The sequence below is a fragment of the Hemicordylus capensis genome, chromosome 3 (assembly GCF_027244095.1).
Source record: "Hemicordylus capensis ecotype Gifberg chromosome 3, rHemCap1.1.pri, whole genome shotgun sequence".
Taxonomy (NCBI): domain Eukaryota; kingdom Metazoa; phylum Chordata; class Lepidosauria; order Squamata; family Cordylidae; genus Hemicordylus; species Hemicordylus capensis.
Window position 1 is genome coordinate 251,065,779 of NC_069659.1, and position 17,868 is coordinate 251,083,646.

Below are 17,868 nucleotides of genomic sequence, written 5' to 3' on the forward strand. Positions count from 1 at the left end.
ACCCCTGCTGTAATGGCATGTATAACTAGCAGTTGTGTTTTTTTGGTTTAAATATTGTTGTTTTAAATTTTAAAAAAGGATTGGGGCGGGGGGGGGGGCAACACACCTTCAGTATATGAATTCCCACAAGACTAAGAACAAATCCTGCAACTGATCACTTACATAAGTTAACAGATTTAAATATAAGTAACTTTAAAAAGTTAAAACTCCTGCCATTAAGCTTGGCTCCATACAGAAGAAAAACATTGGGGGGAAAAGATACAGAGCCACACTTTTTGAAAGGGGAAATTATAACTACCTTATTAATTAATGGGGAACATCACTTTAGCCCATTACATTAATGAGACTTGTGTGCTTAATTCTTGCATACACATAAAGAGTGAATGAACGTACTAAGTAAACACATTAGGATTGTAGGTTCAATGTCTGTACTTGAAGTAGATAAGGCTACTTCGTTATTCTCAGATTAATTCCCTTACAGACTTGTATGCTGAGTCAAAAGAAATTTCTAAGGATTTTTTCTGAAAAAAGGAGCAACTACTGCCTGACTGGAAAGATTTCTACCCCTCAATTAGTGGTGAGTGAACTATCACTCACTTGCTTCATAATTGGCTTAGTCTCTCCCAGAGTATTACCAGAGAAAGCTTAGGAGCTCCAAACAAGGCCACCACCATAACTGGCTCTTGCACCATCATTGGTACTTTACTTTTATTTGACTGCTGTTTGAAATAAAATTAGAAGATAATACAGTACAATAATTTTGATTACTGTACAAAATCACAATAGGATACAGAAAACAGGTAATCAAGGAGGGCGGGGGCAGAAACCGACACCCCAAACAGCCTCCCACAAGGACAATCCTTTAGGATCAATTCATCAATTGCTTCCTGGTCTTCACTGCCATTGACAAAACCCATCATTGGTTTCCCCCTTTCCTAAATTTATCTTTCTGGTGGGGGATGGGGGAGAGGAAGTGAGTGCCAGGAGGGAAAGCTGGGGATAGCACAAGTTTCATCCTTAAGTTCTCTGACTTCTTGGCAGCAGTAGAGACTCCCAAACATGTCTTTGACTACTGCTAGTAACCCTTGATTACTGCTAGCAACTCTAGTTTTCAGGTCATTTTGGCTTAAACTGTTGCTTAGTGGCACCATTGCTCTTTGGAAGCTTGGAATTATAATATTCATTTCCTTGTGGTTCAGTGGACCAAGCCACGTGGGGTTGAAAACTACTGTTCTCTGGTTTCTCCAATGGCAACTGAGGCTCCGCTGCTGTGAGTTCTCTTGAATGGCACTCTCTCCTGTTTCTAGATAATTTTTGAACAGGGGGCATGGTTTGCACACCAAACCGAGACCATTACAAGCAACACCAAAACTTCAGTGTGGGCTTAGGTTCAGCTCATAATGGCCTTTGGGTGGGGGACTCTAGGATTTGCTATTCTGAACCTGCTCAGTGTCATCACTAGTTCTGACTCTTCCAAACATAGTATTCATCATTGCAAGGCTGCAGAGCCAGTGGTGGCTCCCTTCAACCCTAAGTGCAGCTCCCTGTCTAATTGTTTATTAGGCTTATGTGAAGCTTTGGCCAAAGCTGAATATTCTGCATAGCCCCTTGGCACCATGTGCATTACCATCCCCACCATACAGTGCTGTATTTTGCTCGGCTCTGGTGCAGCTCCTTTAAGGGAAATGGAGTCCCCTCAAGCCTCAGAACCATCTTGGAAGGCACACGTGGAGTACTTTGAAATGTAGTCTTTCCCAGCATTTCCCCCACAGAGCTCAATGGAGAAAATACTAGGAAGGACTACACTTCCCAGCACTCCATGAGTGCCTTCCAAAATTGTGATGTGGCTTAAAGGGGCTTTGTTTCTCTTAAAGCGTGTGTACACACACACACACACACACACACACACACACACACACACACAAGCTGGGAATAGCACAGCACAGAGTTCAGGGCAGAGTGAAAAAGCTCTTACATTGAAGGTTTGTTGGCAAAGTAGCCCTCACTGGCAAAATACTGATGATCACTGATTTAACATCTTCCTGTGAGGTAGCATAAAATATTAAAGCTGTTCAAAACTATCTGTAGTCTTAAATAATGGTTTACCTAGATTTTAGAATATGGCAACTTCAAGCCCCCCGCCCCCCCCAAATGAGAGCAACATATTTCACCTTATACAATATTAAGTCTCTCCCCAGTTTTTCTGTTAATAAGATTCCTTTAGCAGGCAGACGGATTGTGAATACAGGCAGTTTCATCTACTAAAAGACAACATAAATCATCATTGAGAAAGGAGAGACTGCGGTAAGGTTATCACCATACAGCCTTCTCCATGAAAGGTTTGCATTAAAGCATTAGTGAAATTAATTCATCTTTCACAAGAGCTTTGAGCAGTATCGGTGATCTATGATAACAACCAATTTCTCACTATGGAGAGAGAAAAAATGACTCAGTCCTGATAGACTACACAAATCTGCTTTTTAAAAATGACCTAACATTATCTGGAGTGTTGCTCCCAAAGGCATCGTTTGAGATTCATGCACAGCCAAGAGGACCCATAAATCAGTGCAGAAAGTTTTGTTACTTTTATATGCAGTGGGCTGTAATTATTTTGAATTGCATTATGCCTCAATCATTGTAATTACTTTTAGATCATCCTTAAGCAGCTGTAATAAAAAGAAAAGAAATCAGTCTTAAACTAAGGGCAAGCCCAAGTCCCCCCCCGCCAAAGAACATAATGTTACATTAAAAGTCTGCTGTAAATGCACAGAAAAAAGTGAAAAGTTGATGTAAATCTTATCAACTGGGCTACAAATAGGGATATTCATGAGCCATTCATGCACCCATTGGCGGAGCAGGGAACAGTTTCCTTAAAAAGCAGGCAAGGAGCTCCTTACCTGCTAGTCCCACCCTGTCACTTTTCCACCGCCGGCGCCCACTCTCCAAATGCTGCAGCCCTAACAGTGTTTAGCACTGAAGCTAAAGAACAGCTTAGGGAGTCAGGCAAGGAAGAGGGCATTAATATTGCTTCCTATCTCTGCAAAAGCTCCCCGCCACCCCAAAATAGATTCCCCACATAGCCATGTTAAGGCATTTTCGAGACTTGCAGACCAGGTCACCATAGTCATTCTATTTCCCAATATGCTCCCACATTCTTACCCCAGATGTTAGTCATCGAATTATCTTCTCTGGATTCTTCTAAGTCCTATCCAACTTTCTTTCTCTATAGGGATATGCACAAAACCAGTTTTGCTGGTTTGGCTGATTCGAATTCAAACCAGATGGGCCGCCCCAAAGGGTGGCTGGTCTGAGTTCAAACCTGACCCAGTCTGATTCAGATGGGTTAAATGGCTATGCTTGTAAAGGGGAATCGGGTAATGATTGCCCTTTACAAGCAAGGGGGGAAAAATCTTTTAAGGGTGTTTCAAGAGCAGCCAGAGGGGGGCGGATGGCAAGAGGGCACCTTACCCACTTCTGCAGTGGCAGCTCCTCTAAGTCCCACCAGTGTGAACCGGTGTGGCTGTGTTCCAGCCTCTGTGGATGCATTTGAGTGATCTCCGTACATGTACAGAAGTCATTTGCGTGACGACGCACATCTGGGAGCAACATTTATTTATTTATTTATTTATTTAAAATATGTATGCCCCACCCCTTCAGTATACTACTGCTTGGGGCAGCTTACAACAATAAAACAGATACAATGTAAAATAAAACTAATAAACTAAACCAAATTACGTAATCAAGTGGAAGGTCCTGGTTAAAACCACAATCATAATTAAGTTTCAAATTAAACATTATTTTAAAAGCTGGTTAAAACCACAATCAGAATTGGTCCTGGTTAAAACCACAATCAGAATTAAGTTTCAAATTAAACATTATTTAAAAAGCTAAAAATTGAGAATGATAAAAACTAAAAATTAAAGAACCTGCCAAATATACCAAAGATGGAACATTAAAAAGCCTCCTTAAAAGATGTGTTTTTAGTTGTTTTTTAAAAACACTGAAGGAGGAGCTCCATGGCCAAGGAGCTACAACCAAAAAGGCCCTGTCTCTAGTCGCCGCCAAACGGAACTTTGTTAGTGGCAGGGGCCATGAGCGGGGCCTGAGATTATGAATGGAGGGCGCTGGCAGATTCATATGGGCAAATGCGGTCCAACAGGTACCCTGGCCCCAAGCCATGTAGAGCTTTAAAGGTCAAGACCAGCATTGTGAATCAAGCCCAGAAGTGGACTGGTAACCAATGAAGCTGCCGCAGGATGATTGTGACATTCATGAAGCACCTTGCACCCACAAGCATCCTTGTAGCAGCACTCTGGACCAGCTCAAGCTTCCAAACCATCTTCAAGGGCAGCCACACGTAGAGTGCATTGCAGTAATCCAATCTGGATGTTACCAAAGCATGTGTGATTGAGGTCAAGTCCAACTTCTCCAAGTAGGGTTGCAGCTGGCATACCATCTTTAGTTGGTGAAAGGCACTTCTGCACAGCACCGCCATCTGAGCATCCAAGGACAGTGTTGGGTCCAGAAGCACCCCAAGCTGCAGACTTTGTCTTTCAGAGGGCGTGTGACCCCATCCAAGACCAGATTTACCTCATTACTCAGATGATTAGTTCTACCAACCCAGAACACTTCCATCTTATCTGGATTAGGTTTTAGCTTGTTTGCTACCATCCAGTCCAGAACAGCCTACAAACCCTGGTTCAGAGCATCCACTGCCTCCCTGGTGTATGCTAACTTAATAGATAGGTAGAGATGGGTGTCATCAGCATACTGATGGCACCGCAGCCCTTACCTATGGATGACCTCTCCCAGAGGTTTCATGTAGATGTTAAACGGCATGGGGGACAGAACAGATCCCTGTGGCATCCCATAGGCCAAAGGCCACGGGATGGACCAGGAATCCCCCAGCACCACCTTCTGAGCACGACCCTCCAGGTAGGAGTGGAGCCACCATATAATCTGTTGGAGCTAGAACCCTGGCAACATCAGCTCTCAATTGCAATGTCTCATAGTGACCCCTTGGGGGGGGGGATTAGGATGATGGATAAAAGTGCTGGACTCTTCCTCTTGTTCTTCTAGTGTTAATCTCCATTTTGTCTTTCCAGAGATGGCTATTTGTTTGGGTCTCTCTCTTCAGCCATGAACTACAGCTGAAATTAAGCTGCAAGATTTTTCACATTTGTTTATAACCTTTTCTTTAAACAAATACTTGTAGTTCTTCAATCCTAAAGAACTGCCTCAAGACATCTTGCTTTGCTGCTTTCTCACCAAACTGGATTTGCTCTGCTATTTGGGAACTGAACTGCCATTCTTCCCCTACAAAGGGTTATGGGCCCAGGAGCCAGTAAATAAAAGAGAAAAACCTAGAGAGCTAAACAGAAAGCAAAGCAAAGAGAAAAGCTTAGAAAATGGAGACAGCACAAAGATTCCAGATGCTGAAAGGTCGCAAGGTCATGAGTATGAGCTCTAGTCTTTCAAGATGGGAGATGCTCCTCAGGAGTCATGGACTTGGCAGTGTTCTGCACACCCGGGATCATGCAGATGCAGGAAAGGAGCAGAAAGAATGGGACAGAGAAGGTGAAAAGGCATCAGGAATGATTTGCTTGGCAGTGAGTGATCCAATCTTAGTGCATCTAAGAGACAAAGAAAATATAAAGAATATGTGGGAAACTCTGATAAAAAGAGGTCTGTGGTTTCCAAAGTGCATCTAGTAAGAAAACTGAGCAATAAAAGACTTAGAGAAGGATAAAGTCTGTCCAAGCACATAAATGAAATGTTAGCAATATCTAGGCAACTGCAAGCTGAAGTAATCATGCCAGATACATTTTTGATAGGATTGCTGTTGAGTAGTTTGCCACATTACTTCGATAGTGTGACTAGTGCCTTGGATGTCAAGGAGGATGCAAACTTACAATTTGTAATTAACTGTCTAGTGGACTTTGATCTGTGCAGAAGGGATGATAAGCAACCAAAAGAAAGTGAAGAAAATGCATTTAGAACTTTGAAAAGCAATAAAAAATGCTTTATTTGTGGAAGCCCCAAACACTTGCAGAATAAGTGTCCCAAGATAGCCGCTCCCCACCCCTTTCACTGCGTTAGCAGGGATATGGGATAAGTGGGGGGTGGAGTTGTGGGCCCAGCCCAGGAGACAGACATGCGGGCTGCCATTTTAGTCCCCCAGCACATGACACCAGCAGACCAATCAGGTGCAAGGAACAGCTGCATAAGCAGTTGGCTCTGTTGCTCTGTCTTTCAGTTGATCTATGGGCAGGCACCCTCCTGCCCACCCCTGGACTCAGGGAGGGATATTCTGGTCGCCATTGGGGCCAAATATGAATTTTTGGGGTCTCAACTGATTTAACTTATGTCGGGGCCTTTTTTGCCTACTTCTCACTGATTTTGTTAAGGCATTCCTTGGGGTTTATTGGTTGCTTTGCAGGTGAGTGTGGGTCGGGGTAGGTTAATTTACATTGGTGTTGGGTTGGAGGGCTGTTATGGTGAGTGGGAATACGGAGGAAGGCTTGGTGATCTTGGGACTCTCAGGCTGGATCCACTCCCACTCGGGTGCATGCCAGCAAACACTGCTCAGTGCCTCGTGACCTGGGTTGAGGTGGGCTGGCATACATCTCCTTGACGGGGGTAACCTCGTGGTAGAGAAGAGATTCGGACTGGGTACCAAGCCAAATCAAAACCCTTCACCCTCTTGTGGGCATGCCTCCTATGAGATTGACCCACATAGGGGATACCCGCACTTTAGTTAAGATTCCTCATTGCAGGTTTTGTAAATATTTCAATAAATGGCCCTAGTTTTTTCCAACTACACATGTCCTGTCATTATTTGGGCCTGGGTTTGCAATAAAGAGTTTGCAAACAAAAGGCAAGCAAAACAAAGTTGCAAAGAGAGTGAGACATCTGGTCTCACAGAGTACAGAACTTACAAGCAATCAGGGACTAAAGCTAAAGATATACCTTGCAAGGACAGATAAAGTCTTGGAAGCGAAGTCTGAAAAATGTAGCAGTGAGATCTGCATTGACTCAGGTGCTACAAGCAACCTGATTAGAGAAAGGGAGAGATTTATAAACTTACATAGAAGCTGTAAAATCTCTATATATCTGGCAGATAGAAAACTGATGTATGCAGAAGGGAAAGGATCTGCACAGTTCCTCTGCAAACTGGAGAAAGGAGAAACCATTGGATTGAAGAAGCTTCGTATGTGCCTCTTTTAGAAACAAGTCTGATGTCTGTAAAATATGCTACAGAAAGGGGCTACGAAGTAAAACTTAAAGGAAGGCACTGTTTCATTACTCATCAACAGGAATTGCTTATGAAAGCAGTTTTATAAGAGAATAGATTTAAGTAGAATGTGTGACTGAAAGGGCCAAAACTGTGAAGGAATGCCTGAATTGTCTGAATTTGTGGCACAGAAGGATAGGCCATAGAGATGCCAAAATGTTATGTCAGGCTGAAAAGTTGGATTTGGTAAAGGGTCTAAAAATAGCCCCCTGCAGCACTGAATCAAAATATGCATGCTGTATAAGAGCAAAGGCAACACGGCCTGCTTTTCTTCCACGCAAAGAAAGAGAAACACAGCATCCTTTGGATCTGATTCATAGGGATGTTTGTGGACCTATGCAAATTAATACATCAGTAGGGAATAAATATGTTCTTACTTACATTGATGACTATTCTAGAGACACACATACATACCTGTTAAGTGAAAAGGGGCAAGTACTAGAAAGACTAAAAGAATAAGTTGCAAGAGTGAGCAATAGGTTTGGGAGAAAGCCACAGATCCTCTGCACTGACAATGGTGGCAAATACACTGGGAATGATGTCATAAGATTCCTAAAGGAGGAGGGCATGGAACACCAAAAGACTGTTCCTTATACTCCAGAGCAAAATGGAGTGGTGGAAAGAAAGAACCGTCATCTTATGGAAATGACCAGATGCATGCTTGTAGATGCTGGTTTGGCCACTAAATTTTGGGGAGAGGCAGTGATGACTGCAACTTAACTGCAAAACAGATTGCCAACAAAGGCCACAGGACCAACGCCACATGAATTATGGCATGGCAACAAGCCCACCTTGAGTCATATAAGAGAGTTTGCATCTAAAGCATACACCTATATACCAAAAGCCAAAAGGACCAGACTCAACTGTAGATCTGAGGAAGGAATACTTGTTGGCTGTTCCATAGGATGTAAAGGATATAGGATTGTGGATCTTTCCACAGAAAATTAAAATATGCAATGTAGCATACTTCAGTGAAAATGAAAAACCAACCACTAGTGAACTGCCAAACTTAGAGCCGAATTTTCAGTTGGAGAATGAATCAAGGCAACATGACCAAAAGGAAGGATCCACTGTAAGTTTTACACCTGGCAGCGATTCAGCAGTAGAGGATGCTAATGACGAACAAAGGGTGCGGTGTTTAACACAACAAAATAAAGGAGTTCCGCCTAAGAAACTTTCCTACATTGCAAAGGGAGAAAGGTTTCAAGAACCAAGCACGTGGAAAGAAAATAACTTACCTGCAACTGAAGCACAAAACTGGAAGGAAGCTGCGAAAGAAGAAATGGAATCATTGCACAAAACTAACACAACACATGGACACTCACAGAGCTACCTGACTGTGCAAGTGGATTTTTTAAATTAAGCAAAATGCAGAAGGAGATGTCCAGTGTTACAAAGCGAGGTTGGTGGCAAAGGGATTCTTGCAAATATATGGGGAAGATTATGAAGAGACATTTGCTCCTGTTGTAAAACATACCTCAGTAAGGACACTCCTAAGCATTGCAGCAGCAAAGAAAATGTAAGTGCATCACATAGACATGAAAACTGCATTTCTTCATGGAGACATCAAAGAAGATATTTATGGAGCAGCTTCCAGGATTTGTGGAACCAGGTAAAAAAAACACTTGTATGTAAGCTGCAGAAAAGTATTTATGGACTGAAGCAGGCTGCAAGAGCCTGGAATGTCAAATTAAACCAATTGCTAGTCAATGTGGGATTTATCCAAGGAAAGGCTGACCCTTGCCTGTATTCGAGGCTCAAAGACAACAGAAGGACCTATATACTTACTTGCACTGATTAGCTGATAATTTGTTATGAAAATAGAGAGGCCTTGAAATAATAAAGCACTGGAATAGTGAGATAGAAGTAAAAGAACTTGGGTCTGTTTCACACTATCTTGGAATAAACAAACATAGAGAGAGAAGAGGATAGAAGCTATTTGCTTAACCAAAACCAGAAAATAAATGATTTACTAGAGCATCTGGGACTTACAGAGGCCAAAGAAATGAGTACACCTATGGAAACAGGTTACCTAAAACAGGATGAAAGTGAACTTCTGCCAGTCAACAGTGAGTACAGGACAGTGATTGGAAAACTTTTATATGTAGCTATGATAACAAGTTCAGATATAGCTGCATCCGCGGGAACCTTGAGGAGGAAAGTAAGCATACCCAGCAAAGATGACTGGACTGCGGTAAAGAGACTAGGCAGGTACCTAAAAGGGACAATCCATCTAAAATTAAAGTTGTGTGCTAGTAGTGGACCCGAATTAGTAGGTTATATGGATGCAGACTGGGCTGAGGATCAAACAGACTGGAAGTCAACCCATGGTTATGTATTCTTTGGTGGTGGTGGAGCAGTCAGTTGGCATAGCTGCAATCAATCAATAGTTGCTCTCTCATCTACTGAGGCAGAATATGTATCTGCCACTCAAGCATGTCAAGAGGTGGCTGCACAAGCTAATGTCGAATTTAAACACAGATGAACCAAAACTCACTGAGGTGTTCGAGGATAATCAAAGCTGCATTCAGATCTCACAAACTGAGAAAATTAAACTCAGAACAAAACACACTGAAACCAAATATCATTATGTGCGGGGTGCACTTGTAAAATTGATGTATTGTCCAAGTGAACAAATGGTAGCAGATGTGCTAATTATGCTGTTGCCCAGGGGTCGTTTCAAAACCTTGAGAAAGAAGATGGGACTTATAGACAGCAGCACGAGCCAATGAAAGGGAGTGTTGGAGCTAGGACCCTGGCAGCATCAGCTCTCAGCTGCAATGTCTCATAGTGACCACAGGGAGTGGGGGTGGGTGGGTCATGGATAAAAGTGCTGGACTCCTTCCATCTCTGTTCTTCCGTGTTATCCATTTTGTTTCTCCAGAGCTGGCTGTTTGTTTTGGTCGCTCTCTTCAGCCATGAGCTACAGTTGAAATTAAGCTGCAAGCTTTTCCATACTTGTTTGTAACCTTTTCATTAAATAAATCCTTGTAGTTTTTCAATACTAAAGACCTCTTGCTTAGCTTATTTCTCACCAAACAGGTTTGCTTTGCTATTTGGGGATTGAACTGCCATTCTTCCCCTAAATAACTGTGTCGCCAAGTCCCAACCTAGAGAGACGTCCCAGAAGGATACCCTGGTCAATAGTATCAAAAGCAGCTGAGAGGTCCAGGAGAACCAACAGAATTACACTCTCTCTGTCTATCTCCCAGCATAGGTCATCCACCAAGGTGACCAAGGCAGTTTCCATCCAAAATCCAGGTCGGAAGCCAGACTGGAAAGGATCTAAGTAATCAGATTTATCCAGGGCTGCCTGGAGCTGAGACGCCACAACACTCTTCAAGAAGAGGTTTGAAACTAGTCAAAAGTTATTAAAATCATCTGGGTCCAATGAGGGCTTTTAAAGGAGGAGCCTAATGACTGCCTCCTTCAGGCGAGGGGGCACCATCCCCGGCTTTAGAGAGGCATTCACCACCCCCACCACCCATGGATCCAGTTCCTCCCTAGAAACCTTCACCAACCATGAAGGGCAAGGGTTGAGGACTCACATGGTAGGCCTCAGCCTTCCAAGCAGCCTGTTTACCTCCTCAAGCAACACAGTCTGAAGACCATCCAATATAACAAAACCAGACGGTGCATTGGTAACATCCAGTTTCAGTGCCACAAAAATGTTAGCATTCAAGTCAGAATGGATACTAGCAATTTTATCCGCAAAATGTAATGCAAGTTGGTCACATCAGGCTGCTAAAGGATCTGTTTGATTGTCTTTGGGGTCCTCACCTAGGAGGCTCTGAAACACTTTAAAAAGTTCCACTGGACGACGCTGAGCAGACACAATGTTGGCAGGAAAGCAGGATTTCTTTGCCGCCGCCACCACAGAGTAGGCACTAATATGGGCTCTAGCCTGTGTTCGGTCACATTCATTCTTCCGCCAATGATGCTCAAGCCATCTACCAGCCTGCTTCATGGTTTGCAATTGCAACTCACCTGTATATCAGGGAGTTAATTGGACTCAGTGGGTCGGTAGAGGACTCCTAGGCGTGACCATGTCAATCACCCGACCCATCTCCTTATAACAGAGGGACTCCATGGTGTCAACAGGATTGTCCATTCTCTCAGCAGGAAACTCATTCTGTCAGGAATCCATTAGGATCCATAAGCCTCAGAGAGCAGACCATCCTAACTGGTCCCCCACCCCTACAGAGGTCTATTGGGTCCACCCTCAGTCCAGTCTTCACCAGGTAGTGATCCATCCATGACAGCGGTATTTAGACCTCCTGGACTATTCACGGAACACTGCTGTTCACCCTTGACAAAAAGACCAAGTCAAGTGTATGGCCTGCCACATGGGTGAGACCAAAAATCATTTGAAACAAGCCCATGGTCATCATGGAGGACATGAACTCTCGAGCAGCACCAGAAATGGCCTCTGCGCATGCGCAGAGGTAACTCAAATGGCCTCTCTGCATCTGCAGTTGCTGGTACTGGGCTGCCGCTGGTCTGCACTGCTTGTGGGGAGGAGCACCCATGGGGCTTAGAGTTGCTGTTGCCACAGAAGCAGGTAAGGTGCCTTCTTGCCCAGCCCCGGCTGCCCTTAAAACACTCTTAAAGGATTCCCCACCCCTTTTCTTTTTAAAGAGAAATCCTCACCAAATTCCCCTTTACAAGCATAGCCCTTTAACCGGGTTCAACTGGTTCGACCCAGTTTTACTGAACGAACAAATCAAACCAAACCAAACGGTCTTAAATCAGTTCCATGCACACCCCTAAGCTCCTTTTTTATTCCATTTTTCTACGGTTTTACATGCGAAGAGCCTCCAGTTTCTCAAAGGATTAATTTAGCATCTTTTTAACCCTATAAATTGACCCACGAGCCCCACCCAAATGGAGCAGTCTTTGGAACCCATTCTAAAGACTGTTAGTCCCTTTCTTTGTCACAATCACACCCCATTTTGATCTGTTGAGACCCCAGCTTTTTTCATCTTTTCTTGTCTTTCACAGTTAAATATAGGGAGCACACTTCCCTTCCTCCCACTCCTGGGGTTTTTCTATTTTTCCATTCCCAAGTCCTGGCTCCCTATCACGTGCACATGCAAATATGCACACGTGAATGTACGTGCATGTACGTGCAAAGTACCAACCAGCTAGGATAAGGGTTTTAGATCTATTTTTCACCAGAAAAGTGGGCAAGAGGTGCATTGCCTTTCACCAAGCAGAGGGCGGTTAACTCCTTCCCAGAATAAAGAAAGAGCCCCCACAGGGGCCTCAGTCTGTAAGTCCGCACAAAGACCATGGACTCATGAGACGTAGGTTGATTGGGAGGAATGATCCAACTAAGTCTTGGCACCGCAAAGAAAAAAGATGGACATATTACTAAAGACCACTCTCTTATGTGAGTGAGTCAATCAGAAAAGCTTACTAGGCTTTTACCACCTGCACATGTCACATTCATCCAAGCTTGCTGAATTTTTGTCCAATTTCCTTATCCAGTATGTATTTTCAAGACATCCTTTTTGGTGCAAGTGATTTTTGCCACCGACACCCCATTTGTCATTCCCTGAGATGTTAGTCCCCTGTTGCTTCAATATGGTGCTTTGTTTTGCTGTTGGTGGCTTCCTAGTGGCAGAGGGACAGCCCCTCCTCCAGTCCCATTTCCATCTGGCAATAGTCCCCCTTCATTTACATAGCTTTAATATGGAGTTTGTTCCCTAGACAGAAAATGAAGCATGGCCCTCCCGTTCTAGAACCAGGCTGGTTCCCCTACTCTTTCATGATGCTTTTAGCCAACTTGCTTGGACTTCTCTGTTTCTCTGTTCCCTACTCCGGATGGGCTCGATCTGCTTTCTCTACTTGTTTGGGGTTTTCACGTGCTGTCTTCTGCTCTAGGAGCGTAGCAAGGTTGGAGTCTTTGTTTCCCCCCTCCCCCCACATATTTGTTTGCAGAAAAACTAAGTACATGATGAAAACAAGATTCTTAGCATGCCATTTCTTTCCCTTCTATGCATATAATATTACACCCTCTTCATATTAATTTATTAATTAATTACATTTATATCCTTCTCTTCCTCCAAGTAGCACATGCTTATTTTTATCCTTACAACAACCCTGTGCGGTAGGTTAGGCTGAAAGATACATGACTGGCCCAGAGTCACCCAGTGAGTTTCATGGTTGAACGGGGTTTCAAACTTGGGTCTTCTTGGTCCTAGTCCAACACTAGGACTATATGCATACATTTTCACACGCATACTTGAGCACACATATTCCCCTAGCTCAGAAACATTTTTAACATATGCCTACTTCTACGACCTGATATATGCATGCATACAACTCTTAGCAATGTTCCTATCCCTATTTGCCCGTTTGTGCTCTCACTCGCTCTCTCTCTCACTCCCCCCCCCCCCAGAATAAGGCTGTGAGGAGTCCTCAAGCCCAACAACCAGCACTTAATAAACCAAAAATGAAGGAAAAACCAGAAAAAGATCCATGTTAGAGCATTCTTCTTCCCTCTTATTATTTTAAAAGCTTTTAATACTTTTTGTAGTGACTAATTTCTTCACAAGAAGGTATACGATTGGAGTGGGGAGGGCTTATTACAAGTTTGTATTATAATAGTTTTAGCTTACATTTGGCACCTTGTTGTGCTGCTTTGAACAAAAAAACATGTTTAAAAATATCTCTCTCTCTGCTAGGTATACAATTTTGAGACCTTGTTTGATAACAGACCAGCCAATAAACTCCACCCCCATCCTCTCTTACTTTCTGCTTTTCTTTCCATGGAGAGGAAAACAACTCATTGCAAGTTCTGAGGGGAAGATCACGTGGGTCAGGACTTAGTGGGAAGAACCCAATCATTAAACAAAAAACAAAAAACCTCTCACGCAAGCACAAACAAGGGCTTGGGGATAGGGAAGAGACACAACAAGGGAGGCTTTCAGTTGGGAATGGGATCTCTCTCTCCCTCCCCTCCCCCCCCCCAACGGTTCATGAATGTGGAAAGGAGAAAAACACACATTGGCTTCTGAGGGAAGAAATCACATTCACAGAAAAAAACAGGTAAGTTTGTTTGTTTGACTTTCCTTTCTAGCTTTCCTTGAGGCCATGCTTCCTTCCTGCTCCCTCACCAACTCTGCATTGAATTGCCGAGCAGGTGAGGAGCACAACTCAAGGAAGGAGGACCAGTCCTTGGGCTGGTTTAACTCTTTCCTTTCTCAGCAGATGTCATCCTCCTGACTGAAAAAAGAGAAACTGCTCACTGGCCGTGATTGGGAGTCACACAGCTGGAGGGGGAGGGGAGAGAAACGTTTGGGGGTGATGTCAAACCCTGACCATGGGTCTGTAGAGCCTTGTGGGGCCCCTTGACCCTCTGGGCCTGGGTGCAAATGCACCCCTTTGTCCAATGGACCATACGCCCATGTTCTGCTCCCTTCTATGGTCCTCCAGACCAGCTCAACCTACTTCTTTCTCCCAAATTCATTTTGTCCTCTTTCTCTTGCTCCTTCAATCCTCTGAACAGACCCAATTCTACTACCCACACCCAAACACGTGCGGGTTCTTCTCGTCCTTTCCTCCACTCCCTTCTACAGTCCTCTGGACTGACTCAATCTACTTTTCTGTCCTGAACCCACAAAGGTCTCTCTCTCTCACTGTCTGTCTCTTCCTCCCAGGATCTCTGGATCAACTCACACCACTTTCTCTCCCTGAACTCATTCGGGCCTGTCTTTTTCTTTGCTCTCCCTCCAGATCCTTAACTGACCTTACCTTCCTTCTGTGCCTGATACTAGTCAATCTATCTCTCTCCCTCAGCACCCTCCATCCGCTTTCCTCCTCCACTCAGTATAGTCTACACATTTAAAGAGTCAGCATAGCAAAGGTTAAGTATTAGAGTCCAGATGCATGTTAACCTTTGTATGTTCTGTATCACATGGTGTTTCATACCATATCCAAGCCTCCACTGTAGTCAATAAAATATATTTTTATTTGGATATTCAGTCTATGGTTCTGACCTTCTGGGAAACTGCTTTATAACCACGCCTAAAAAATCTCAAAGTGCCCCCTTATAACAGTGCTGTTATTCCAATCCTCTTGCTGCACCAGTGCGACTTTAGTCAGAATGTCAGCCATTGTCTCCAAACCATTGCACAAAATCTGATCAGTTTACCCAACAATGTATTACCTAACATTTTTAGGGATAGGTTTGCTAGCAAGAGTTCTGTCAACTATGCATGAAGAAGCTTTCTAACTGACGTGAAGTGCTAAAATAAAGAAGTGGGTTCCAATTCATTGGTAAGATTATTGCTCCTTTATAGTTCCACAATTCAAGAATAACTTCAGCCAGGTCACTAGGGCAAATAAAATACAAGCAAGCTCCTTTGTCCTCTGGAAACTCTCCTTGTATATACATACCTCAGGGAAATAATCTTGTGGGAACTTTTCTTTTTCCAGCATTGGGGTACTTTCCAATGTATCTGAATAGATTTCTTTTCCCGTAACTTTTTTATACTTCTTAGCTAGAAAAAAATAAAGAACACTTAGAATAGATACAACTCTATTACTGTAACCTGTTTTCCTCATGTACAAGAAGGGAGGAAACTATAAATAAATAGATCTTATAAAACTCATAATTAACAACAAAGAAGTCAAGCAGTTTTTGCTCAATAGGCAGTACAGTCAAAGCTCATGTTGTAAGAATTGTCTATGATGAAGGAACTCTTGTTGTGCATTTTGTATTGTTTTAGGGACCAACAAAACTCTTGTGCCATGATCCAGAGTGGTGCACACCAGATGCACATGCACCCCCCATGTGTGCCATGCCTTTCATACATATTGTACTCCTCTCCACCTATTCTTTTAGATTGACACATTTATTTATAGCAACTGAGGCAAATTTAAACATTCCCAATCTAGCTATCAAGCCATCACAGAGTGTAGAATTCATAATGGGATAGAGGCAGAAAGATTCTTCCTCCAATCTGGGCTCTAGGCTCCAGCTCCTCAGTTTCAAGTCTGTAGCCTCGGGTTTTTCTGCCACTGCATCTTCAGATTCAAATAGTTCCTTCTCTTCATTTCTGGAGTATGTTGTTTCACTCAACAGAAGGAGGATGTGTCAGTGATGTGATGTAAAATGAAGCCAAAGAGATGCCTGCTCTGTCAGCTTCCTCTTCAGTTCAACAGAATCAGCTTAATACAGTGTAGTTATCTCCAACATTATTTAAATGTTGGTATAAAAGAGGAAAGAGCAAGGCAGAACTGGAGGGGAACTAGCACCATCTTAGGGTGTATGTGATCTAGGCACATGTCAAGTCAAAAATAATGTTTCAGATTTTACAACTACAGATAAAATGCAAACTTAATTTATAATATAGGTTTTCACCAAGGGTCAGGGCACAATCTGAAGCACATAATATATCAACTGTGCTGGAGCTGGTCAGTACTTAATGGGAGACCACCTGGAAACCATCTTTATACTGCTTTGACTCTGTGGAACAATAGTGAGACATAATTAAATAATAAATAAAATACAGCACAGTGAAGGTTGAATTTGGTGGAAGGGGCAATCAGGCAAAAAAAGAAGAAGACAACGACCCTGGCGTAGCCCTAAAACTAAGTGCTTAATCAGACCTCTCCATTGCTCACTTGATTAAGAGTAACCCATTCCATATTATAGCTCAGCACCTATTAAATTGTTACAGGAGGAGAGAATGAATGGATAGACAAGTGAATCTCTTATTAAAAGTTCCCATATCAATGCTACAATTTACATTACTCTCTTTCAGAAATAAAATATGCTGTGATGAATCTTGACACTGTGCCTTTGATTTTATTTGAGTATCAAAAAGATGATGACTAGAAGGATTTATGGTAGTTAAACCTTGAAATGCAATACTCATAGAACTGCTATTGAAATCCTTCACTGAAGTAAGACCCCCATACCCTCAATTACAAGTAAAGGGAGCAATCTATTCTGAGTGAGAATAAGAATAATGAAACTGAACAATTTAGACAATTAGTTCACTTACAATTTCAATGATGTTTCAAATAAATGTGGTGCAAAGATGTAGAATGAATGTGACCTGTCTCAATAAGCTAAATGAAGCTTATGAGATTTTTATATTGAAATTTGAGCAGACATCCCTCACAACTCAAAATGGAATTCTTTGATAAAAGAGCTTTCACACATTGTAAAAACCATAATTAAAAACCTTCATACTAGTTTCAGCAAAGCTGAGATTATGTACACAAAGCATATCAAGTGTCTATGAGTTTTCTTTTGCACTAGACAGTTTAGTACTTTAATACTTATACTAGTAGTATCAACAATGAACCCAGCAGAGGCAAAATGTTTGTCCTCTGGCCCTTCAACAGATTACTTTTTGCCTAAGAAATTTTATTACCTGCACTATCAAGATCTTTCTTTGAGGCATTGGATTAAAGGTGGATTGTGACTGAGCGGACCTTTTCAGCGGTGGTTCCCCAACTTTGGAATGATTTCTTGAGGGGGCTCACCTGGTACTGACTCAGATGTCTATTAAATGCCAGGTGAAGCCTTATTTACATACCGAGGCCGTTTAGATCTT

The 17,868-nt window shown here is 42.8% G+C and overlaps 1 protein-coding gene across 12 annotated transcripts in view; it reads right to left on the reverse strand.

The window, feature by feature from the left end:
• Positions 1-17,868, reverse strand: part of INPP5A (inositol polyphosphate-5-phosphatase A) — a 402,494-nt gene that overhangs the window by 163,401 nt on the left and 221,225 nt on the right. For all 12 annotated transcript variants that reach the window (XM_053307912.1, XM_053307906.1, XM_053307907.1 and 9 more), the window contains one exon: positions 15,698-15,801. In XM_053307912.1, the coding sequence (XP_053163887.1) occupies positions 15,698-15,801 (104 nt within the window). The remainder of the gene's footprint in view (positions 1-15,697; positions 15,802-17,868) is intronic.